At 36.7% G+C, this 27,306-nt stretch overlaps 1 protein-coding gene across 4 annotated transcripts in view; it reads left to right on the top strand.

The window, feature by feature from the left end:
* The window catches only part of LOC113055236 (RNA binding protein fox-1 homolog 3-like), a 137,934-nt gene that overhangs the window by 107,486 nt on the left and 3,142 nt on the right, over positions 1-27,306 (top strand). For 2 of the 4 annotated variants that reach the window (XM_026221361.1, XM_026221368.1), the window contains 9 exons: positions 2,533-2,664; positions 11,515-11,568; positions 14,108-14,200; positions 15,241-15,301; positions 15,389-15,442; positions 19,438-19,570; positions 19,845-19,884; positions 23,591-23,649; positions 26,097-26,175. In XM_026221361.1, coding sequence (XP_026077146.1) covers positions 2,533-2,664; positions 11,515-11,568; positions 14,108-14,200; positions 15,241-15,301; positions 15,389-15,442; positions 19,438-19,570; positions 19,845-19,884; positions 23,591-23,649; positions 26,097-26,175 — 705 coding nt within the window. The remainder of the gene's footprint in view (positions 1-2,532; positions 2,665-11,514; positions 11,569-14,107; positions 14,201-15,240; positions 15,302-15,388; positions 15,443-19,437; positions 19,571-19,844; positions 19,885-23,590; positions 23,650-26,096; positions 26,176-27,306) is intronic. The other 2 variants (XM_026221377.1, XM_026221387.1) reach the window with 2 other exon arrangements.

The raw sequence follows: 27,306 nt of genomic DNA, 5'->3' as shown, positions 1-27,306 counted from the left end.
CTATTTAGAGGTGTTTATGCTTACAACAATACTAACATTATTATCAATAAATAGATTATATTAATTAATAGATTAATTAATATAAATTAAACAAATTAAATTTGATATTTCTATATTTTTAGATTTATATTTTTTATTTTATAATTTCTATAATTAGGTTATCAAACTGATTGAAATCCAATACCCTGTTAGCGAACTGGTTTAGTATTTCTTGTTAGGAATTAATCTTATTATATTAGTGAGTTTTATGCTTGCAAAAAGAAAAACTAATTATTACAAATAAATACATATTATAGATTTAAAATCATTTAACGGTGTGTGTATGTATGTATGTATATATATAAACACACATGCATTTTCTCTTTTTATATATTTTTGTAATTTATTGTATTGTTTATTAAAATCTAAGTATTTAAGATTAAATTTGCTATTTTTTGTATTGACAGATGAAAGATCAGATTTTTTTTTTCTTGTTAAGCTTAAATCTAATCATATTTAGTAAGAATTATGCTTACAACAATATTAAAAAGATAAAGCATGAGTCATCGTGTGATCTTAAGCTCTGTCCTCATGGGGAGGGGGCGAGTCTCCTGTCATTACCCAGGGTGCAGTGAGGGCGTGAGGGGAGGAGTGGGTCGGTGGCCCCGTCTTCACCTGCGGCCCCAGAAACACACGGGCACAGCGATTGAATCAGACAGCTGTCAGTGAGAACAGAGCGTGTCAGAGCGCAGGCGAGAGCGATAAAAGAGCACAAACCAGCCTCGTTACTGCCGGAACAGTGATTATCATAATGACAACAATAAAGCCGACGGTCGTTACGCCGGTGATGATGATGATGCTGGGGTGATTAATGAGAACGATGCATCACACTCCTCCCTACAGCGGAGCAGCACGCTGAGTGTGTGTGTGTGATGAATGATGTACTGCATGTGTCTGCATGATCATACGTGTGATCATAAATCACCAGCAGCAGCCTGTGTCTCACATGAAGAAGAGAGGAAAGAGATCCACAAGGGGAATGTCATGAAACAGCTCATGTTTGACCCTCAAATCAAAAGAAAATGTAAGATATTAATATTTTTGGAACATCATTATCATGACATTCAAACACATTCCACCGTTTCTCATGTCGTAATGCAGAAGGAAAAACGTATACGTGATGTTATTTAAATTACAGCATCTGTAGTATTTTTTTTAGTTGCTGATTCAAAAAAAAATAAAAAAATTTTAAAAATCAAAACATATAACAGTTATTTTTAGAACATTAACATTGAAAATGACTCTATTACAGCAATGAGAATATAATGAGAAACATCACTGAGAACTATAAACAAACAGATGCATTACAGTAATGAGATTTGGGGGGTAAAAAATAGTTTATTGCCTTTTTTTGTCAGTGCATTGCAATAGTCTTAAAATAAGGCTTTTATGTGATTTATCCTTTTTTTTTTTTTTTTTTTTTTTTTTTTTGGTGACCAATGTTATTTTAGTATTATTTAGATTTTATTTTTTACTGACAGTTTTAGTTGGTTTTGATTTTATTTTTTATTTTAATTTCATTTAAGTAATTTTGATTGTGTTTTTTTTTTTTACATTTTTTTATAATTTTTTGTAGTGTGTATGTATAACTAATATATCAGTAGGCTTTAGTTTTTATTGCTTTTTATTTTAGTATTTTGTTTAGAGAAATGCTGAAATAAAGTAAAAAAATATATATTTTTCTTTTATTTAAAATTAATTAATTTAGTAATTTAGTTAATTTAATTGTTATTTTATTCAAGGGACAAAACCTTTTTTATGCTTTTAGTTTACTTTAATAATGCTGCGACCTTTGAGACCTGCAGCAAAAGAGTTTTTCAGAGAATAATGCAATATATCATACAGGATATTTTCGTGTTTTCATGAGATCCACGAAAGTACTTGTAGATCTGACTGCGTGTGTGTCTGTGTGTGCGTGTGTGTGTGTCTCCGTCACGAGCTGAAGCAATAATGTTGGTGCTGTGTTAATGTTTTGATGAAGCCCATGATGCTCTGGGGAGATTTGTTGAGGTTGTGTGTCTGAATGAATCTGAACATTTGTTACCTCAGTGATGACATTTTGATGACATGCTGCTGTAAGCGTGTGTGTGTGTGTGTGTGTGTGTGTGTGTGTCGTTCTGCTCGACTGAGCTAGCGGAGAGAGAAAACATCTGTCAAACACGTCTGAAGTTTCATTTGTGGCGGCTCATCAACATAACGATGGAAACATCAAGCCAATGGCCTCGGAGAGCAGGAGTGTGTGTGTGTGTCAGTATATCTGGTGTGTGTGGGCTCCTCAGACAGTAACAGGTGGAGATTAATAATCCTATAGTAGATGTGTGACCTCAGGTAGGCCACGATAACTCAACGTCTGTTTAGTGAAGAGTAGGCTAACTTACTTTCCTTGATCTCTTCTTTTCTTTCTTCTGACTCTCTCTCTCTTCTTTCATTGCGAGTCTAACCTGGAGGCACTGATGAACGGATGTCTCTCTTGTCTTTGTTTTGCTCGGACAGACAGAAGACGTGACGCAGACAGAAGTTTCCCTGCTTCATTTAGAGTCCACGGAAAAACAGCAGCCCAAACGGCTACACGTCTCCAACATCCCCTTCCGTTTCCGCGACCCGGACTTACGGCAGATATTTGGGGTGAGTTTGACAACTTCCATGTTTCGTTTCATCCAGCAGCTTCTTTCTTGGTTTCATCGCCTGGAGATTCACGCTCTTTAAAGGAAAAGTTGACACAAAAATGAAAATGTATTCACCTTCAGACCGTCCGAGATGTAGCTGAGTTTCTTTATCAGATTTGGAGAAATGTAGCATTACATCATTTGCTCAGCAGTGAATGGGTGCCGTCAGAATGAAAGTCCAAACAGCTGATAAAAACATCACAATAATCCAAACTCATCAAATGCCTTAATTATAGATTTGTTTCTAATAAACACGCAACTTTTCACTTCACAAGACATTAACTGACGGACTGGAGTGGTGTGGGTTACTTGATTATTGTGATGTTTTTATCAGCTGTTTCGACTCTCATTCTGACGGCACCCATTCACTACAGAGGATTAATTGATGAGAAGGTGATGAAATGCAACATTTCTACAAATGTGTAGAAAATGAAAAAGTCTAATTTATAATCCAATTTGAACTGTTTGCATAAAGTTTAAAAATAAAAATAAGAAAGAGTGAATGTGTACATGAACTGAAAATACAAAACGGCAAAATGTTTCTTCCCTCGTCACATTCAGTTATGGATTACATGATTCACTTAAAGGATTCATCCTATTTTTGTCAGTCGTTTCTGTTGTAAATAAAATAATTTCAGATAATAAATATTTAGATACTTCACTGCAAAGATAAAGAATATTTTTGTCTCGTTTTCCACTGCAGGTTACATTTACTTTAGAAGCAAAATTACTTATCAAGTCATTTAAATTCTAAAAAAGCAATTTATACTAATTAATTGCTATCATTACTTAAAATATCAGGTCTTGTGTTTTGCAAAAACACAAAAAATAAAAAAATAAGTTTGAAACCAGAGAATAAGAAAAAATCTGCCGATGGGGTAAGAAAAATAATCTTGTTGTCATTTTTCTTTCCTCATTGGCATGGAGACTTGTCTTTTAAGCATGAACTCTCTTAATTGTGAAGATCTGTTTATTAGTTTATTTCAGAAAACAGTATAGTATCGTGAGTTCATATTCATGTTTATTTAAGAATGAGGATATATTTGCAATGGAAAACAAGACAAAAATACTGAGTTTTTTGCAGTGTCGGAAAGAGATATGAGAGATATGTTCCCACTTTCCGAATATCTGAATTACATGAACTGTTCTCTACAGATGATGTGGTGAACTTACCTTTAGGGTAAATAAGATGACTATGGGCTCAGACACACACACACACACACACACACGATCTGCTTCCTTCTCATCATCTCAATCATCTTAATGAGCTGTCAGCAGCAGGCTGGCCAGGAAAGCTGCTTTAAACAGCGCTCGTTTGTTTGGGCTGGTGTCGGCTGGTGGCTCTGTCGAAAAGATGATGTTAATTACAGCACAGACTGCCGCTGAGCTGTATAAATTACATACAACATGGTCTGTGGCCCCTCGCTCACTTCCCATCATGCTCTCTGATAGCAGGATTATTGTTCTCGGAGGCTGCCAGGTTTGTGTGTGCCAGATCAGCACAGTAATTAGCTCACAGTTATTGTACATAGGAGGCGGAGAGATATAGGATGCAAACCTGATATGGACAACTAGAGACATTTGTCTAATTACTACTAACCAAGCTGGCATCGTTTCTTAGTCAGTCGTTTTGTCTCGATTTCTATTATAAATACATAAACATTCTTAAAAGATAAAATGAGAGATTTGCTGAAATGTAACATCACATCACTTGCACATCAATGGATCCTCTGCAGTGAATGGGTGCCGTCAGAATGAGAGTCAAAACAGCTGATTAAAACATCACAATAATCCACACCACACTAGTCCATCAGTTAATGACTCGTGAAGTGAAAAGCTGCGTGTTTGTAAGAAACAAATCCATCATTGAGACTTTTGTAACTTCAAAACATTGCTTTGTGGTTAAAATGCGTAATCCATAATATTGCTTTCTCAAATCAACTTGTCTGAATCAGGAGAGAAATATGCTCAGATCAAGAACAAAACAAAAACAAAACCGCTCTAAATAAAAAATAAACCGATGGAAAGGTTATTGATTATGGACTGATGATTATTCCCGGAAACAAAGGTTTGAAGTTCAGTAATTAATAATATGGAAAGAGGATGAGTTAAAAACGTCTTAATGATGAATTTGTTTCTTACAAACGCGCATCTTTTCACTTCTCAAGTCATTAACTGATGGACTGGAGTGGTGTGGGTTACTTGTGGATTATTGAGATCTTTTTATCAGCTGTTTGGACTCTCATTCTGACGGCACCCATTCACTGCAGAGCATCCACTGCTGAGATAGCGATGTAATTCTACATATCTCCAAATCTGATGAAGAAGCAAACTCATCTACATCTTGAATGGCCCGAGGGTTGGGTACATTTTCAGCAAATTCTCACTTGTTTTTCTTCACAAGTAAGCAGTTTTCACTCAGAAATTGCTTGAAGTTGACAAAATGAAATAGTATTTTCTTGAACATGCACTCCAATAATCATTAGTTTATTTACAACTTTAAAAAAGAAAATCTTGTTTTGTATTGTATTAATGGACCACGCACAGCTGTGATTGCTTGAAGCACTACAAGGTTCTGAGTGCATGCATAAGACATCACAAAAGGTAAACAAAGGCAATATGGCCATACTGTAAACCCAACACCTTGAGACCCAATCTCTCGCTATAAGCTCCATCTGCCTGCACGGACTCAAGTGAGCCACGCTAATGACTCGGTCCCTGCGCTAACAAAGCTTGGCGCCGTTGATTAGCCTCGTGGCTAATGGAGATTTAGCCTGTGGTGAGCGGGGCCGAAGGTTTGCCAAAAGAAAGCAGTGTGGCTAATTAGCTGCTTGGCTAACGGAGAGTCAAAGCTAAATGAGTGGGGCGTCAGGTTAGTGTCGCAGGCTAAAGCGCTGGAGTCTGGGAGTCACTAATGAGTGCAGAAATACAGGACTCATTATCCGGAGCCGAGCGGTTTATTCCTGAGGATGTCCATATGGAAATGTGTAGAAGAGAGCGTTCCTGGAAGTAAAACCTCTGGCTTTGTGTTGGATTTAGGGCTGTTTCTTCTTACCATCTGCCTGGGGCTCTCAAGGGCCGCTGGGAATTTCTCTCACAGGGGGCCTTACCTTCATCTCCGGCTTTCCCGCTGTGCAGACACTGTTATCATTGCACCTGTGGCTCTCCTCTTTTAAGAGACGGAATTAAAACCTGCTTAAATCGGACTCCTGTGAGATGCGAACAAGTCTTCATCGGCATGGAGAAACCACTCGCATTAGAGAAAACCCCACCAACCTGTGCACTTCAAAAGATGCAGAGCTCTGAAACAGCCTTCAATACTGCCTTGGTTTGCAGAATACAAGATCAGCCTTTTTTTTTTTTTTTTGGCAGGGTGCTTTGTGCATTGAGTAATTCCCTGTTCCCTGTTCTCCCTGTAATCCAGCTCCTGACGGAGATTTGTTTTACTCTGGCCATTCAAAATTGACTTGACAATGTCTTGCAAACTGCAATTTAATATCTGCATAAGTATTGAGGTTGCAAACAGGGTTTAGAATCGCTAATTTAATTTTCAAATTGGTCAATCAATTTCTGATTATGAATTGAGGTTGCAAACAGGATGCTAAATTGCTTAATGAATTGAAATTAAAGAGTGTAATTTTCAGCTAAAAAAGCTCATTTAATTTTTTTTTCAAATGTATCAATCTTCAAAAAGACTTTTAAAACTGTCAACTGTCATTTTTATCTAGATAAGCACATTTTAATGTAAGTTTTAATATTCTGTTTAATAATGTTTAAAATATTTTTAACTGTTTATGCTTCATACACAAACCAGTAAGTTTTATTTAGTTTATATATTCATCATATTTACAAATTCTAACTTTTGTGAACCAGGATGGAAGAACATCATTTCCCAGAATACACTGCACCAGTGTTGAATTTCTTTGAATGCATTTATGTTAAAATCACTCTTTTACGTGATTTCCTAGTGTAGTGTTCTTCCATAGTAAACGATGATACTCTCAAGCTGTCAGTCATATCATAATATAATAATTTGGCATTTGACTGGCGCTCTCATCTAAAGCGGCTTCAGTTGTATTCAACTGCAGTGCAATCCTCTGCTAAACTAATTGCTTCATTCCCTGCAGCGCTGCGCTAAGGTTTTACTGCACGTATGCATGAGATAACTGCCACCACAGGGGGTCACTGAGCATGCTCAGTACAGACAACCACTTCCCCAACCGTACCAAACTTTCCCACCAACTAATTCATCTCTATCACTGGTCCATTAGGCCTGGTTAAAACAATTAGCATCTGCAGCATGCTAGCCAGGGAAAACCCCACCATACAGCACAGAGCTCACACTGGGGAGTTAATGTGCTCGTGTGTGTCTCTGATTGAGCCCTCCACAGAATGAGCATGCATTTGAATAAACTGATAGATTTCAGCCCACAGTTTCCCACAGATGCTGATTGGATAAGCACTAATATTAAGCCATTGCGGCTGTACCACAAACAAAGAGCAGTGGTGGACGAAGTACACAAATCAAGTACTTGAGTAAAAGTACAGATACATATGGTAAAATATTACTCCAGTAAAAGTAAAAGTACTTCTTTTTCAATTTTACTTAAGTGAAAGTACAAAAGTACTCAATTTTTTATGTACTTAAGTAAAAAAGTACTGCAAGATAGATGTTTGCAATTTTATATAGGCTACTTAATTTAATTTTATTTTAGCACATTTTTTATAATCCTACTGCTCAAAATACCTTGGATTTTTTCAAAATAACCACTATATGGAGTCAAGATATATTTTTGTTGTTGATATGGACTACGCTGACGAGAGTAATGTTCACTGTGAAGCTTACACTGTGATGTACCTGAGAGAAAACAGAGATGACCATCTGATTTTCACCAGTAAGAACAAAGTATTTTAAAGTTTGTTGTTTTACAGAACATCACAGTTACAGTACAGACTAAAAGTTTGGAAAACTCATACAAAGAGTTTTCTTTATTTTCATGACTATGAAGATTGTAGAGTCACACTGAAGGCATCGAGGGCTATTTGAGCAAGAAGGAGAGTGATGGGGTACTGCACCAGATGACCTGGCCTCCACAGTCACCGGACCTGAACCCAGTCGAGATGGTTTAGGGGTGAGCTGGACCGCAGACAGAAGGCAAAAGGGCCAACAAGTGCTAAGCATCTCTCGGGGAACTCCTTCAAGACTGTTGGAAGACCATTTCAGGTGACTACTTCTTGAAGCTCATCGAGAGAATGCCAAGAGTGTGCAAAGCAGTAATCAAAGCAAAAGGTGGCTACTTTGAAGAACCTACAATATGATATATTTTCAGTTGTTTCACACTTTTTTGTTATGTATATAATTCCATATATAATCCACATGTGTATATTCATAGTTTTGATGCCTTCAGCGTGAATCTTCTATTTTCATAGTCATGAAAATAATGAAAACTCTTTGAATGAGAAGGTGTGTCCAAACTTTTGGTCTGCACTGTATATGACATGATAATAAGGCCTGAAGTTAGGAAGAACATTTTAAGGAAAAAAATAATAAAAAAATTTTCATAATGATTTTTTCCTTCTCAAATCTTGTATGTGGTTTAAAAACACCCCTGGCCAAACGGGGTGCATCTCTTCCCACTGATAATTACTGTAGTTACCATGTTCTGAACATCACATCCTTTCTTTTCTAACCAGATGTAATCTATATTATGTAATCTATATAATATATATATATATATATATATATATATATATATATATATATATATATATATATATATATATATATATATATATAGGTGGCTGAATAAAAATATGTGGACATTATTTATAAAAATTACATCAACTTAGCACCAACAAGCTTGTTAGCTAGACAGTTAGCATCAGCTAACAATATTTACTTATTTTCAATACGATGAACCTTCATGTCTGTCTACTCGTCTAGTTAATCCAAACAATATACATATGTATAACGTTACTTTCGATAAACAATATAAAAACAGACGTCACATAGGACATTTTAATAAAACTGTTAACATTACGGCAGCGGTGAATTTGAACGTGCATGAGTTATTGTATTTAATCTGTGTTATTTTATGGGTTTTTTTGTTGTTGTTGTTGTTTTTACCTAAAATTGATGTGTCTGCATCGTCTGCACTCGAGCATTTCAGTGGGCTTAAATAGATCACTCTTTACAACGGATTTAGTCCCCAAACAACTGACAGTTTTGACCTAAATATGATATTCAGTTACAATAATTAATCCAAAATTTCGACATTAATAACTTACTTTTAGCAACGTCAGACGCACGCGCGCTCACAAGATCTCCCGGTTCTTACTTCTGGAGACTCTCACTAAACGGTTCATTTGAATCAGTGAGTGGTCGACTCCAGAACAGCTGCAATCGGATCATTCTAATTCGTAAACGAATCGTTTGATGTGATTCGCGATCCGATTTAAAAGTTTATTTTGAAAAGATTCAGTTCGTTCATGATGAATCAGACACTGCTTCTGCGTGTCGGAGCACGTGATATATTATAGGGAGTAACGATATGTTTTATGAAATGTAGTGAAGTAAAAAGTACGATTTTATGCTTTGGAATGTAGTGAAGTAAAAGTAAAAGTTGCTCAAAATAAAACTACTCCAGTAAAGTACAGATACTTGAAAAATGTACTTAAGTACAGTAACGAAGTAAAGCTACTCCGTTACTGTCCACCACTGACAAAGAGTATCAACTTTGCCTCAAATTCAAGATCATTTGAGATATATTTGAGTGCATATTGAGATCTCTGGCGTTTGATTGCAGATTTCGATGTTTTTTAGATTTTAAAGAGATCTCATATGTGATTTTTCTTTTCTAATTGCAGTGTTGTTAATGAAGACGAAGGCTTCCCGAATCTTTGCTTCTCATGTCTAGCGACTCCTCTTTCACACAAACAGCTAATTAACATTATCATGTAATCTGATTAGTGCTGACCTTGTAACCCAGTCTATTCATCCTATTTTGTAGCCCTGTGTCTGTAGACAACAGCACCGCTCTTGATCCTATTAGCACTTCCAGTGTCATCTCTCTCCATCCGGCACGGCACTCGCAGAGCTTTTATTATATACCGCAGTGGCCAAATGATGGCCATGCAGCACGCTTGACAGGGGAATTACTTTTAATGAAATAATCCGACCATCGCAGACATCAATTAAAAGCCGCCCTCACTCTGCGCTCATTAGAGAGGTTTGCGCTCGTCCCTCATCCCTCCGCTTTCTAACGATCCACACAGCACGGGAGCTAAATCGAAGATTGGTGAACGTTTCCCCCCTTGGGAGCGATGGCACACAACAACATCAAGAGAGAGAGAGAGGAAGAGAGAGGAAAGTGGATCTTGTCATCAGTGAGATAGACTGTACACAAACAGTTCTGTTTATCTTTATTGTAATAATAATAAAATGTTGACATAATTAAATTGAGGTCACTGTCAGGCCTATGACGAGAGCTTATGCCAGAGACTACAGAAACATCACATTAGACATCTCACCTCACCTCACACAACAGACTTCTACTGAAAAACCTCACCTGAGAGACCTCACTGCAAAAACATCATATTAGACACCTCACACCACTGACTTCTACTGAAAAACCTCATCTGAGAGACCTCACGCCAGAGACCTCACTGCAAAAACATCATATTAGACACCTCACACCACTGACTTCTACTGAAAAACCTCATCTGAGAGACCTCACGCCAGAGACCTCACTGCAAAAACATCATATTAGACACCTCACACCACTGACTTCTACTGAAAAACCTCATCTGAGAGACCTCACGCCAGAGACCTCACTGGAAAAAACTCACGATAGACACCTCACACCACAGACTTCTACTGAAATACCTCACCTGAGAGACCTCACTGCAAAAACATCACAATAGACACCTCACATCACTGACTTCTACTGAAAAACCTCATCTGAGAGACCTCACTGCAAAAACATCATATTAGACACCTCACACCACTGACTTCTACTGACAAACCTCATCTGAGAGACCTCACTGCAAAAACATCATATTAGACACCTCACACCACTGACTTCTGGCGTGGACCTCACGCCAGAGACCTCACTGCAAAAAACTCACGATAGACACCTCACACTGAAAAACCTCATCTTGGAGACCTCACGCCAGAGACCTCACTGCAAAAACATCATATTAGACACCTCACACCACAGACTTCTACTGAAAAACCTCACCTGAGAGACCTCACTGCAAAAACATCACATTAGACACCTCACACCACTGACTTCTACTGAAAAACCTCATCTGAAAAACCTCACGCCAGAGACCTCTCTGCAGAAACATCATATTAAACCACAGACTTTTAATGGAAAAATCCTCACGTGATACATTCTAAAAAAATAATCTTAGAGACCTCACATCACAGACTTTACATGAAAGACCTCACACCAGAGACTCCATGTACATCACACTATATACCTCACGCCAGAGACCTTGGAGTCTGCAGACACTTAATAATACTGTGGAATGAGATTAAAGCAAGAGAATTGCAAAAGTTTTTCACAATCTAAACTCTGGGAAAGTAGTTTTCTGAAGCCTGCAGTGGGAAGCGTCTAACATGTCCTGTGTGTTATGTAATTTCCAGTTTTGCCGGATGCATGATGTTATTATTTCATCCCAGGTTTCGAGCCCCACTTTCTCATGGACACAGAGACTTCTAATCGATTTATCTCTCTCTTATTCCCGTTTTCATCTTGCTTTTCTCTCCCTCACTCTCTCTTTTTCTTGCTCTCCTTTTCTGCAGCAATTTGGGAAGATCTTAGACGTGGAGATTATCTTTAATGAAAGAGGATCAAAGGTAGGAATGAGGCTTGCTTTCTTCTCCTCTCTGTTTGTGAAGCCGCAGTCTTTCTCGTTCTCTTCTGAACTCTTTATTGGCTCAGAGACGCCGGTTTGATCTTCCTCGACTCAGATTAAAGACTATAAAGTCAAAGAACAAAACAGACACAGCAGTGCACATAATCAGAGCGCTGTCCATGGATAGAGGTCAGCTGAGGACTTCACACCGATCCACTGTTTGTTCAGACAGAAGACAAAATAAAGGAGAAACTCTAGAGCAGCTGATGTTTACTTCAGTGCTGTATGTGTAAAAATATTATTAGAAATTTCAAAATTTACTATTTTCCCTCCAAAACCTATGTTATGATATTTTGGAGATATTTTTGGAGCCATTAAACATTGAAATGCTCTTAATGTTTAGCCAAAAAAAAAAAAAAAAAAAAGTTTTTTGTTAATTGAAATAAAATTTGAATAAATAGAAAATAAAAAATAAAAACTGAAATATTTGGTGAAATACTTTAAAAGCACTAAAAATTAGTAAAAAAAACAATAAATCAATGAGTAAATATTCTACAATTTTTTTTTTTTTTTTTTTTTGAAGTAGAGGTTAATTTTTAAGTAGTAGTGAAATAGAAATAAAATAGAAATACAAATGTTAGATGAAAAACTTAAAACTAAAATTACTCATTAGAAATTAAAATAATAATAATAAACTGAACCTAGGTTATAACAAATGTATTTAAAAATAAAAATAAGAACAGATGACAAAAGTACTAAAACTGAGCTAAAATTGAAAATTAAATGAAAATATAAAATGAATCAGAGTTCAAAATATTAATAAAAATATAATAGTGCATAAATAATAGTATTTAAAGTCAGTTTGAATAGTTGAAAAATATCAGAAAAAGTAGCATACTCAGCTGATTTGCAATAGATTTCAATCAATTAAATTACATAAAATATAAAAAATGTATATACCAATATTTATATGTTATAACATTGACCTGATTGCTTCATTATATAGTGACTCTTAATGTTTGTCAGTGGTTTGATTGTGACATCTAGACCCGGTCTCCTCTATAGCCATCTACTAATTGAAGCTTTAACCCTGTGTTACTATAAAGTTGGCACATTTTTCGTAAACACTACAGTACAGTTTTATATCTGTGGTATCTAACAGAAATAATAGTCACAATGACATGACATACGTGCAGGTCAGTCAGTGTTCGGTGTGTAATCGTGTTCCTCCGTCCCCCACAGCTAGATAAGATAGAGATGACAACCACTCATTGCTGTGTGCCCCACAAAGCCCATTACCCATGATGCCTTGCTGCCCCCACCTCCAGTGTTGATGTGTAATGAACCCACCGGCCCATTAATAAACAATCTATTTTCTAAGAAGCAGCAATTTGCATTCAATATGTTTGTCCCTTTTGAAAAATGGTCTGTGTTTTGGCCCTCTGTGTGAGCTCATTAATGTGTGATAAAACAGAACAGAAGCAGACGTGTGAGATGTCCACGGTACTCACGCGGCCCTCCGTTTATTCCTTTATCTCTCTGACTGATATATTACATGAAGTTTCTGCGTGTGAGAGCGTCCACCCCTCGAGCTGATAGTAGCTCATCCTGTATTAGCCAAACAGCACCAGTCCATCATCAGTAGCCCCGCCCCCTCTCCACTCCTATTGGTCAGTGTGTCACCACAGACCACCTATAGGCAGACAGTATGAGAAATGTGTCTCATTAGAAATGTGTTATTAAACCAAATAAACAAACTATATGATCGATATCTTGTACTTAATTATAATAAAAATTGTAGTAATAGTGTAATTGTAGGAGACAATATAATTAATGTCACATTAGAATATATGATATATGTATAATTTATTTTAATATAATAAAGACAATATATTTTTAATTAATATTAATTGAATTATATATATATACACACACACACACATACACACACTTGTGTATGGTTTTAAGTATAAAAAAAATCTAATAACATATTTAAATAAATTATATATTCAATAATAAATTATAATAATGTAAATACTTTAAATGTAATACAAAATACAATGTAATAAAACAGTTGTTTACCGAAAGGAATATTTATATTAGTCCTTTATTAATATTAATTAAGCACATATTATTGCCTTACTCTACATCCCTAATACTACACAATACCTAAACTTAACGACTATCTTACTAACTATTAATAAGCAGCAAGTTAGGAGTTTATTGAGGGAAAAGTTGTAGTTACTAGTGAATAAGCGGTCCATTAAGTCTTACCATAAGTTACATTACACGTGAGCGTCTGAAAGAGGTTGATCGGTGTCGTATGTTATTTCTGTCACTAACATTATCTGATTGCAGCTCTTCACACACAGACTGTTGCTGGTGTTTTACTGTAGTGTCTCTGTATCCCTCCTGATCATGTTCCTCCTCTCGTGGGCTCCTGGCTCTCTCTCTCTTTCTCTCTCTCTCTCTCTCTCTCTCTCTCTCTCTCTCTCTCTCTCTCTCTCTCTCTCCTCATGCTTCACTCCATGCGTCCGCAGGGCTTTGGCTTTGTAACTTTTGAAACGAGCACAGAAGCAGATCGTGCGCGGGAGAAACTAAACGGTACAATCGTAGAAGGACGTAAAATCGAGGTGCTTTCCTTTTCCCCTTCTCTCCGTCCTCCCTTCCTGCCTGCTGACCTCATTTCCTGTCCTCATCCTGAGATTCCCGAGCATCTGCACAATACCTGTCCGAGTTTGTGTGTGTGTGTTTGTGACATCTGAAAGCAATATTCTGGGTTAAATATGACTTATGATCTGTTGACAACTTTTGTGAAAAACGTTTAATCTCACAAAAAATGTATCCAGGTCATATTTATTAAAGGCGTCATATGATGCATTTTTTGTGTATTTGGTGTAACAGAATATGTTGACATGCTTTAATGTTCAAAAAACACATAATTTTTTAAAATACTGTACATTATTGTAGGTCCTCTATGCCCCACTTCTCAAACGAGTCGTTTTCTACAAAGTCCCTCCTTCCGATGAGTGCAGTCTGCTCTGATTGGCCAACTGACCCAGAGCATTGTGATTGGCCGAACACCGCAAACACTTGTCAGAAATGTAACACCCATTTCCATAATCGCAATCTTGTCTTTGGTGTTACCATCAGTTCAAGCCTGAAACATCAATACAAATGAAGTTGAATATGACCCAGACTATATTTTAATCTCTGAGAACAACTGAATCTAATTTGATCTAAAGTTGAATCTTTAAAATACAGAAAGAGCTGAATCTCATTTTATTCAACATCCTCCACCGTTTTACTTTTAATAATGCACAACCAGTTTAAAACATCTGTATTTCATATCATACATCTTGTGTTGTTTACTTTTGTTATTAATGTGAGATTTTTTTTTTTCCATTGCTTGTATGTGTCATCAATTCAAAGCAGCAGTTAAATAACAAAAACTGCAAAAATGAAGCAAAATATCCAAATATAGTAACACATTCTGTAAAGTGTGGTGTGCATGTCTCAGAACAGCCAGAAGAGATGCATTATGGGTGATTACAGGAAGAGCAGAGGGGTATTACTCACATGCATGCATGTTTGCATGAGCGCAGTGTTCGTATGCATGTGTTTGTGATGTATGTTCCTGCGGCGCGCTCACATCTCTCTCTCTCTCTCTCAGGTGAACAACGCCACGGCGAGAGTGATGACAAACAAGAAAGTAGTAAACCCGTACACAAACGGTAAGCATTACAGCTGTTTAACGTGTCTGACTCTCCCTGACAGAAGCAGGATCTGGTAAAGCACATCTCTGTCCTGTGTTTCTGCAGGCTGGAAACTCAATCCGGTGGTAGGAGCAGTTTACGGACCTGAGCTGTATGCAGGTGAGCATCAGAGCATCTCTGTATTATATTGTCTTGCACACACAGATGACATTTGGACCACACCTTCTGCTTTTGGTGAAGCTGAAGCCAGCCTCATTCACTTACAGTATATGAAGTTGAGAGACGGTTCACTTGACTCTAATTCCACGTTGCATTGCAAGTGAAAATAATCGTTGTGATGTAGATGAGAATCTGTGGTCCAAAAGACCATTGTTTTTGCATGTGTTTGTCATGTATCTGCTGCTATTATCTCAGACGGGCTCACTGCAGATGTATTAGAGGCTCTGTCCCGTCCGGGCTGATTCGGGGTTAAATGTCTTGCTTAGAGGCACAGTGCTGATGTCAGTGATTTCCCACTTTATGGACAAGAAGCTAAGAGCGCTGTGTTAGCACTCCTCAAACGCCAATCCAGCAGCACCAATAAAACGACTCATGCTAGCGTGATATTAGCGAAACTTGGTTTCCATTCCTAATAAACGCACAGGCTATTGAACACAGCGTAACCGCTGCTGTAATTTATGGCAGTCAGATGGTGGTCGTATCATTAGCGCTGCTAGTTAGCTCTGGGCTCCATTTGATTAGCAGTCACGGATCACATTGCTTTTAAAACTCTTCGGTGGCACAAATGAAGAATTCAGTGCAGAGTAATTGGCTTCAGTTCGTTTCGCACACTCTGTTTTGAGTTCATCCTGATATGCCCTCGAGTCTCGATGACTGTAAAAGTCTTTCAGAAGGAAAATTAAATGACATTAGAGCTCAGCAGAGCCATACGCTAACACACACACACACTCTCTCTCTCACACACACGCACACACACACACAGCTAATTCACCAGAACATACAGGGTTACCTACAGATCCAGGTAATAGATTTAAATAAATCAAGTAAATAGATGTGTTTAGTTAGTTATTTACGTATATTTAAAAATATTTAAATATTACTTAATAGATAGATAGAGAAACAGAGGGATAAATATGTATTTAAATGTATATTTGTATGTGTATATAGAGGAATTAACTGGCTGATATTGATCTTTTTTGTATTTTCATGTTTTACTTTTATTCTGAAATTTATTAGAAATAAAATGTAATATTTAATACATTAACTATTAATGCAATATATATTTAATATATTGTTTTTTATTAAGATAATAATAAATTTATTTTTTTAATTATAGATTTAAAAAAATGTATATTACATATTGAGTCAATTTGCATGAATCAGCACTGAACTGATTCACAATAATGAATCAGACTTTGTTAAATACATATCAAAAGTGCATTGAAATATTTACAATCATGCTTTCATGATTTTATTGCAAATATAACTTTATGTACAAATAGATAAATATAATATACATACATGGTCCTTCAGGCTACATCAGATACTATTATGGTAATAATGTTGTAATTTAAGTGTTTTTAGCTAGTGTAGACAGTATAAAATGATGTACTGTGTGTGTGTGTGTGTGTGTGTGTCCTATGGATGGATTTTGTGAGTGTCTCAGATTAGCTTTCAGTCGGCTAACAGATCGAGAGCTGACGGAGTAATCGAGCAGTGACACACACACACACACACACACGTGCACACAGGGGTTTCTCTTCCTCTACTGCCGTCTGTTATACCGAGACTGTTTCGTCTGGAGGAAGTTCACGATCCGTCTCAGATCTCTGCCGTCACACTCAACCCTTTAGATCCCGCGGTTCCTCTCAGGGGTGTGTGTTCCCTCGTCTGCTGCTGAGATGCTCTTCATCAGGACTAAACGCCAGCATATGTTCAGTCGGCTACAGCTACAGTCGATAACATGCTCAGGAAAGTGTTTCTCCTCTCACTTAGAAATCAGACCATCACCCAAAAGGAACATTTTCATCATTTATTCACACTCATGTCTCGTTCATCATCCTTCTTAGCAGCGTCTCCACGTGTGTGTGTGTGTGTGTTGTGAGGTCACATGCAGGTGTGTTTTATTGAGCTGTGTGTGTATGTTTGAGAGTATTGTAAGGTGTATGTGCGCTGATGAAGTCTTTGTGGCGCCAGATTCTTCTTTGTTGTTTGCAACCCAACCCTTCCCATGAGCCTCTAGTGATGAGCGTGAGGTAATGAGCTCAGAGAGCACCTCTGTGTCTGATGGAAACCTAGATGCTGCGGATCTTTTCAGATGACTTTGACGAATGAAGAACTCCTAGTGATGATGATGCTAGACATTTTATAAAAATCAATAACATATATTTACTATTTGATTTATTTATATAATTATGTAAGTTAACATAAATGATAAAGATATGTTTTATGTTAATAAGGAACAATTATATAATGTATATAGTACTAAGTTGTGAAAATTAAGTAAATAGTGTAATTATTTTAAATATACTAGTATTTTAAATATATAAAATATAAAAAATACAATATATAAAATTTCATATAATAAATATATGTTATAATATAAACTGTAGCTATAAATATGCTTATATAAATAAAATAATTATACTATTTCTATTATATGAATAGTTTAGTTATTGTAAATATTTCTAAAATGAATAATATTAATATTAAATAGTATATCATTTTTAAAAGTTAGCCTATCACCTGCTCATTATCAGCTTCATTTGCATACATCAAACAACACTGATGAGTCCAACTGATTGTTACCTTGGTTTATGTAATTATTTGTTATAGATTGTTTTACACGCTTGTGGGACAGATAAACATTTTTTTGATGGGGTCCAAATTCTGTTTTCTACTTTTGTTGTGTGATTCATTGATAAATCTCGATAAACTTGGAGAGATTTATGAAGAATGAAACCATCATGATGTCATCTAGCAAACTTACCAATGGTGCAGCAAACCAACAGAGCTATGGTTAGTTAAAGCATTATGGTAGTTCAGTTAAAAAATATCCTGATCATTTACTCACCCCCATGTCATCCAAGATTCATGTCTTTCTGTCTTCAGTCGGAAAGGAATGAAGTTTTTTTTTAAGGAAAACACTTTTTCTCCATATAATGGACTTCAATGGGGACCAGTGGTGTAAAGGTCCAAATTGCAGTTTTAGTGCAGCTTCAGAGAGCTCTACACGATCCCACACGATATACTTTTTAACCACGAATGCTCGTCTTGCTCTTATAACAGCATTATTCCTTTGCTGGGATCATGAAAGCCCTTTGAAGATGCAGTAAAACTGTGGATTTTTTGAGATTTTCCAAAGTCCATTATCTGGAGAAAATCATGGAATGTTTTCCATCAAAAACCTTACATTTTCTTTTCGTTTGAAGAAAGACAGACATCTTGGATGACATGGGAGTGCGTAATTTTTTTTATTCTGAAAGTGAACTAATCCTTTAAGCAGAAAAAAACAACATTTAATGAGAAATAAAATATGTAAAAGTTTGGAAAAACAGCAGAAAAAATATATTCATTGCCCAATACAATGGATAAAAATAAGAAGTTTTTTTTTTTTTTTTTTGTATTGTTGACCAATAAAATGGTAATCAAAATGCATTTACTAGCCATTTAAAAGAGAGATAAAAAAAATCTTTTTCACACTTTTTAAAAAAAAAAACCTTTAGGTGGCCAATAGAAAATGCAAAATGTTAAATAAGAGTTGTGAAAGGAAAATATTTTTTGGGTGGCCAATCCAATTGAAAAAATTGAATTTTGCTGGTCAATAAAGTGGGTAAGAGTGAGAAAATAATGTTTAACAAATATTTTGGATGCAAAATAAAATGGGTAAACACAAGCCAAAAAAATAAAAAATGGGGACACAAGCCATATCTAGAGACCAAATCATACACACGTGTGGACACAAGACAGGAAAAAACAGACCAAACAGACTATTCTTTAAACACTTCAGCAAAATGACACAAAAAGTGAGTTTTGCACATGCACTCAGCACTCAGAATGTCTTTATCCATAGAGCCAGGTTGACTTCATCTGCAGCACTGTGTCCTGATAAACAGCAGGAGTTGCTGATGTTCAGTGTGTCTGTGTGTTTGCAGTTGCCGGTTTCCCGTATCCCACAGCAGGAGCCACGGTGGCATACAGAGGCGCTCATTTACGAGGCAGAGGTCGTGCCGTTTACAACACCTTCCGTACGGCGGCTCCTCCTCCACCCATCCCAGCGTACGGCGCGTGAGTCTCACCCGTAAACAGTCCTCTGCAGCTCAAATATCCATCTACAGTAATTAAATGAGCTGCTACATAATGAATGCAGTTAAATTATAATCGATTGACAGCTTGTATTTGGATGTGATGTCCTGCTTCAGTGCAATGTTTTCAGGTGCACCAAAATCATGTATTTCTCGGTCACATGACTTTATTCTGCACCCGTCCTCCTGATGCAGCACTTTTCCTGCTCATATCTGTGATAATCAAACGCTCTCCTTGTCTCTCCTCCGTCTCACAGGGTGGTGTATCAGGACGGATTCTACGGCGCGGAGATCTACGTGAGTAACTTTGTTTCTTGTGGGATGAGAGCGGAGTGTAATTCCAGTCCAGGATCTCTGGCGTCCATTAAGCAATGCCTCACTTGTGCCAAGAAACCTGACAACCCAATTCTAGACTCCCTTCAGTCACCACAAACTCAGAGTTTGCCAAAGGAGCAAAGCGCTCTCCATGTCTTTGAACTTCTGTACACACACACACACACACACACAATCATGCTTTCAAAACACTCATGCATTTGGCCGATGCTTTTATCCAAGGTGAATTGCATTGCATTCAAGGTATATAGGTTTTATGAGTTCATGCATTTACTGGGAATCGAACCCATGGCCTTGGTGTTGCTAGTGAAATGCTACAGACCTGACATTTTAACAGTTAAAAGAGAAAGAAAATGGAAAACTTGACATGTTTAAAAAGCGGTATGTTGGTAAAATACCAAGGAGAGCATTTACAGAGAATGAAATGCACTCCAGGTTAGTGTTCATTTATTCTGCTGTCAGTGTTTGTGAAAAAAGAGGTAAGGAGGTGAACTGAATGAAAAAGACAGGGAAAAATAGATTCTTCTGGTGGCCAATGAAATGGATAAACATAAGGTAAAAAGGGGGAAAATAATGCATTTGGTGGCCAGTAAAAATAAGAAAAAAAGACGAATGTGGGGGGAAATTATTTTGGTCGACAATGCTGAACAATATGCATTTAGTGGCCAATAAAATAGGTAATTTTAGCAAATAAAGTTCATTTTTGGTATTCAGTAAAAGCGGTAGAACAAGGGAGAAAGTGGTGATATACATTTATGGGCAAAAAATGGTAGAACATAAGAAGGTGAACTAAATACTTTTGGTTGCAATAAAATGGGCAAAAATAATCAAATCAAATAAATAAAAATCAAATAAATGACATTTGCTTGCTAATAAAATTGGTAAAAAGAAGAAACAACTGTGAAAAATTACATTTTAATGGGGAATAAAATGGGAAAAAATAAGAAATTAATGTTAAAATAAATTACATTTACTAGCTAATAAAACTGGTAAAAATAAGAAGTAAATGAGAACAAGTTAAATTTGGTGGCAAAACATGGGCAAAAATAAAGGACGAATTGTGAAAAATATACCCTTTGTGCATGGCCAATAAACGGATAGAAAATCGTAAGCTTCAACTTGATGATAAAACAAGTGAAAAAGATGAGCACACATTGAAGAAGGGACGTGTGCGTGTGTGTGTGTGTGTGTGTGTGTGCGTGTGTGCGTGCGTGCACCAAATGTCCCCACAAGTATAGTAATACCTGTATATTTTGACCTTGTGGAGACGTTGTTTGGTCCCCATGAGGAAACAGGCTTATAAATCATACAGAATGAAGGTTTCTGAAAATCTAAAATAGCAGAAAGTTTTCTGTGAAGGGCAGGTTTAGGGTAAGGGGATAGAAAATACAGTTTGTACAGTATAAAAACCATTATGCATATGGAATGAATCCACAAAAATTGGAAATGTGTGTGTGTGTGTTTGAGTGGTTTGTTCATTGGTGGCTGTGGACCCTCAGTAGTAAGCATTTTGTGGTTGCTTCGCAGTGAGTCACTGATAAGGTGAAGCGGCTTTAGATAAATGGATTCATCTTCCCACCAGCACTGCTCTTCACACACACACACACACACACATCTGTGTCACCCTGATAGTGACACACTGACCCGCAGGAGAACACACATATGCACACATCTCTCTTTCGTGCTCATTCTCTGCTCTCAGCTTATCTGCCCACTTTAAAAAAAAAAAAAATAATAATTTTATTTATTCTGTTCTTTATTTTATTTTATTTTGTGAACTGATTTTATTCAAATGAGAGTCTGTGTGGAATATACTGATATTTTTTGGGCGCTAGTGGCTTATAAATGGTTAGATTGCTTTTCTCTTTCATTTTAATTACTCCTTTTTCTTTTCAGATTTCACTTCTGTTCTCTCTTCTGCTGTTTCTTTGATTTTCTATCTTTTGTCTCTTCTGTTTCTTTTCCCTTTCTCTTCTCTTGCTCTCCTCACTTCTCATTCTCTCTCTCTCTTCTCTCATCTTCAGCAGTGTGGTCTGTTATATTTAGTGTCCTGATAAAGGCATGTTCTGTGTATTGGGCCGGAGGTGCTGACAGTCTGATTTATTACCCCGTGTGTTTGCAGGCGGGGGCTCCAATCAGCGCAGTCCCGCAGGAAGTTCACCACGCCTGCTCCTCCTCACTTCCTGTCCCCAGGGGAGGGGTCACATGACCTTGCAATCCCCCGCTCAACCTCTAACCTGATTTCATTGCGTTTTCACTCACAAACTTCTTCCGATTCTCAGTTTTCGGAGTGATGAGAAACCCAGCCCTTCCCGTAGCGTTGGAGAGTCTCCGTGTGCTCGTTTCAGTAACGCACAAGCCATTCTGTGCTGATGGTCTCAAATTCTCCACTCAATAAACTTCTTGTGCCCGATTTAAACGCGACACACACTATCAGTGTAAGCCTTCCACACTCAGCATCCCAAATATGAATTACCAGCGTTACCGTGTGTCGCAGCGCCCCCCAGTGGCACGGCGCGCTCGCTCATGGCCACTGTGTGTTTGTCGGGCCAGAGAATGTGAAACAGCGTCTGTTCTCATTCTGACGATCTGATTAATGTGTGTTATTAGCGATCTGCCTACAGACAAATGATCTTGACTACACCTCAGAGTCTCTGCTGATTATGATACAAGCGGCAAATCAACAGAATCTGCTCTGTTTTCGAGAAAAACCAAGAACAAAGACAGATGTGTTTTCAAAATACGGTATCTGAAGGCATCATATGCACACTTCAGAGGATGCTGTACAGATACTAGGCTGCAGAATTAACCCTGTAAAGTCTGATGTGTGAAATAATAATTTGAAAATTTGAAAAAAAAAAAAAAAAAGTTTATGGAACCTTTAGACAAAATGTTTTTTTTTTTGTTTTTTTTTGTGCGTATGTTTTTTTGGGGTATCATTTTTGACTTATTAAGCTTTTCTAGCTCATATAGTCTGATATAGTGAGAATGGAAGGGGGAGGGAAAAAAAACGTTTTTATTTTTAAGTTTTATTCAAAGGCCCAAACTGAGCAAAGATATGCAATTTGATGCTGAAAGGGCAATAAATTTAGTAATTCAGATTTGTAATATAAATCATGGACATGAAATGATATAAATATCAGTTGTCACTCTATATCTGTTAATAATATGTCTTAGAAAGATGATATTTAAATGCTTAGTTTGGTGAGCAAAACACATAATAATATAATGGTGACTGAGAGTTTGAACAAATGTTGAGATGTTCTGGAGGCTTGTGAAGATCATTCCTCCGCTGAGGAACAGTGAAAGTAAAGCTTCTGGAAACAAACACTCCTTGAAAACCTGATGATCAGATTTGAGACTCGCATTTCAATAATAATCATGTAAACCTAAGCTGCTTCAGTCCAGTAAGTTTCATCTGGAAATATTACTTACAATATCAAAGTTATTGTTACGTTTACTTTATTAAAATCATTAAGGATTTGACGGCAAAATGACATGTGATGCATGAGATGAAGGTGGACATCTGTACCACAATATTTTTGCGTGTGCTGCTCACTGGGTTTGTTTAACAGATAGTTGGTATATGTCTGTTTGTGTGATATAAGTGATAGTTTTGTTGATATTTGTCGGTTTTGTGTTGATCTTTTTGTCATTTTTGTGTTTTCAGGGTGGATATGCAGCTTACAGATATACTCAGCCTGCAACAGCTACAGCGTACAGTGACAGGTACCGTTCATACACACATGCAGTGTTGCATAACATGATAATGACATTTATTATGGCACAAAATAATGCATGCATATCAAGTTATTAAGATGAACAAGATCTTTTTTTTTGGGGGGGGGGTAGATGGGCTCTGCTGCAACCATAGGTTGATAGACCTCCTCATTCTGAGCAACTTTGCCTCTGGAACCATTGCTGTCAATCAGATATTTTGCTAAATAATTGAGAATATGTAAAAAGCCTACTTTTGCAAACTAGTCCTAGGTTTTTAGCTCCAAAAAAACACTGCAGTAAAATTATCTGGACATAATATCACTGCACCTGCTGAACACATGGTACGGCAGAAAAGTTCCTTGATTATTACGCTGGAATGAGAGAATAGTTCCTAGCCATATCGGTCTATAAAATTGCAACTTTTCATTTTACTTCTGTCTTAGTACATGATGTAACTACAAGTCAAGTTTTAAATAGGAAAAATATAGAAACTCTTTGGTCATTTTTGAGCGAGATGCTAACGGTCTAATGAGATTCAATGAGCTATGCTAAGCTACAGCTAAAGTGCTACCATCAGACCCAGAGCTTGGCTGAATTGATTCGAAAACAGTACAACACAACTGTTTCACTCTAGGGGAGTTGGAAAATGAGATTATTTTCCAAAATAGTGGAGTGTTCCTTTAATTCCCTTTTATTTCAGTTTTAGTAATTTTAGTGCTTACATTAATTTCTCTACAACAACAACTTTCGAATTGTTATTTAAATTTTCCATCTAATTTATTTCAGCTTTATTTCACATGAGGAGAAAATGAAATAGAGCCAGGGTCTGTATAGCGAGTGACTGTGGCTGCAATTTGCTAATGAGGAACTTGATTCAAGACCCTTCAACGAAACCAAGTCACCATTTTAAATATGCAGTTTTGCTTTGCAAGCAAATTTGTTTTAAAGGATGTTTCGATGTATTCAGTTTGAAACAAGACAATAATACTGATTATACAGATTAATGAAATGTTTTGGGCTGTGCTGAAGTCAGTGTTGTGCTTTCAAAGCAGGTTTCTTGCCAATCCAGACTGAGTCAGCACACTTAATGTCCAGTCTCACACACACACACACACACACACACACACACACATAGACATTAAAGTGTATATATCTATTACAGTAAAGCTGGCCTTTTCTCTCTCAGCCTCCATTGGTCTGCTGGAGTTGTTGCCCGCAGCCAGGGGCTTGTGTTTTCTTATCTGCTGTCTGCAGACCTTCATTTGCAAGCTATATGGAGAAGAAGCAGAAGAGAGTGGAATATGTGCAATATATAAATGAAAGGAAATGACACGTGTTGTCCGTCCTGTGGAGGATTAGTTCCAAACCAGCGACACAAAGCCCACAGCACCTTGTTTGCTTCCTTCACCTTTTTTTCTTTCGCTCATTATCTCTTTTCAGTCATTCTTTTGCTCTCATGCTTAATTCATTTTCTTCAGTCTTCTCTTTTCTTGTCGTTTACCCAAAGAAAGTGTCCTTATGCAGATTAAAATAATGCTAAAAGCAAGCAAGATTTGACTCCCTGTGAACCCGTTTACATCAAGTCTGAAAATGTTAATGCACTTTTAGTTGTAAAATGCCCCAAAAATTCCAACATATTGCTCACTGAAAAAGACCAAACTCCAAAATCTGTTTTGCAATACTATGTTATGACCTCAAAAGGCTTTTATCATAGTACCTGGAACATAAACTAAAACATTTTGAGGTTTGCATCACATAATCAGCTTCATTTGTATGGCTTTTCTGACGTAGAGAACATGCTTGGTAGCGCACCCGGTACAGCATTGCACTTGTGATACGAATCATGATAAAGACATGTGAAAGTGAGCTAAAATGTCATGGTTGCAATTATTTATATACTATAGGAAAAAATTTTCATATTGTGGGAAATTATTAGTGTGTATATATATATATAGTTATAAGTTTTATTTTATTTTATTTTATTTATTTTTTTCATTTTTAGTTTACATAATTTTGTTAATTGGTATATACTTCAGTTTAGTTTTAGTAACTGCACACCAGTTCTCACACAAAGTCAGAAAATGTTGATACAAATTTATATACTGTACCAAAAATTCATACTGTGCTTGGAGTGAATAATTTTGGTGCATATAGTGTTTTTTAAATGATATTATTAATTATTTTTTTTAAATGGCTTTAATTGTTAATTTTTTCAGCATGAATGAATTAGTTTTTATTTAATTGTTTAATGCATTTTTGGTTTAGTAATTAGACTAAGTATTCACATTAAGTGTGAAATCTTGGAGAAGCTTCTTTGTGCAAAAAGTAAAAAGATTCCTACCAAACTTAGTGAAAATAATTTTTGTGTATACATTGTATTTTGATTGGATATTTTATATTTACAAATGCAGTTTCATGAGTTGTGTACATGTCTTAAAGCATCTCTTTTTCTGCAGTTATGGGAGAGTCTATGCAACTACTGACCCATATCACCACACCATCGGCCCGGCAGCTGCTTACAGCGTGGGGACCATGGTAAGATAAACCACTGTTATAGACCCAGAAGAGTCAAAAACAACATGCAAGTGTATTGTGCACTTTGTTAGGATTGCATTAAGAACTGTTTTCCACCTTTACTGTCCACCACATATGTGCCAGGTGTGATTTTCCATGGCACGCTCCCTGACGAGAGGAAGTCAGTCGGTTAATGTCTGTTTTTAGCTAGAGTTTGCAGCTAACATCAAAGATGAAGGCACTAATGGGCCGTCAGAGTGAGGAGAGCTCGTCTCTTCTCCACTGCGTCGTTTGCTCTCTATTTCCCCTAAATTAATGAGCATGTAACGCATGCAGCAGTGTGCCGTGGGACAGATTTGACTAAAGGAGACGACAGAGGATGGTTTATTTCCAACCACCTCTCTCTATCAGAAAGAAACAAAAAAGACTCTTGTTTGGCACTCCAGAATGCATGCAATTTCTCAATGACAAGGATGTCAACAAAACACATTAAAATGAAATAAGAAAGAAAGAAGAAGCAGTAGTAAACAGTTCCCCCGGTGCAGCTGCTAGCTAAAAGCTTTCATTAATTAAGACGCTTTGTTTGAGACTCCCTTCTTTTACTTAATTAAGACTGTGCTTGTACGCTTTTCTTTAATTCCTGCTTCCCTGCAAATTTCCTTCCTTGTCTCTTCATTAACAGTGAGAAAAATGACCCCATCAGTGGCTCCGCTCCAAAACATAGTGAGCCGCCCGTCACAGACTGTGTTCTAGCAATAAAACTGCTATAGAGCACAGTTTACTACTTTTGTCTTGATACAGCACATTTAAAAATGTGTTAATACTCTATTTTATTAGTGTGATCAATATTTGTTTGTTTGTTTGAAAATAATCTTACAAGCTTTGGTTGCAATGCATACTGGGATTTTTTTATAATAATAATAATAATAATAATAAGGTTAATATAATAAGTAAAAGGTTAATATAAAAATAAAACTATTAAAATGACAACAGTTATCTGCCTTTCAGTCTGAATAAGTTGAAGTATTTTTCTTACCCCAATGGCAGACATTTTTATCACTTAAGTTTTAATTGTCGTCATGCATTTCAAGTATATGCATCTTGATGAGTATTGTTATTAAGTAAACGTTTAAAAAAATGGGTTTTGATCAT

This window comes from Carassius auratus, chromosome 3 (assembly GCF_003368295.1).
Source record: "Carassius auratus strain Wakin chromosome 3, ASM336829v1, whole genome shotgun sequence".
In the NCBI taxonomy this organism is placed as follows: Eukaryota; Metazoa; Chordata; class Actinopteri; order Cypriniformes; family Cyprinidae; genus Carassius; species Carassius auratus.
This window is presented reverse-complemented; position numbering and strand designations above follow the sequence as displayed.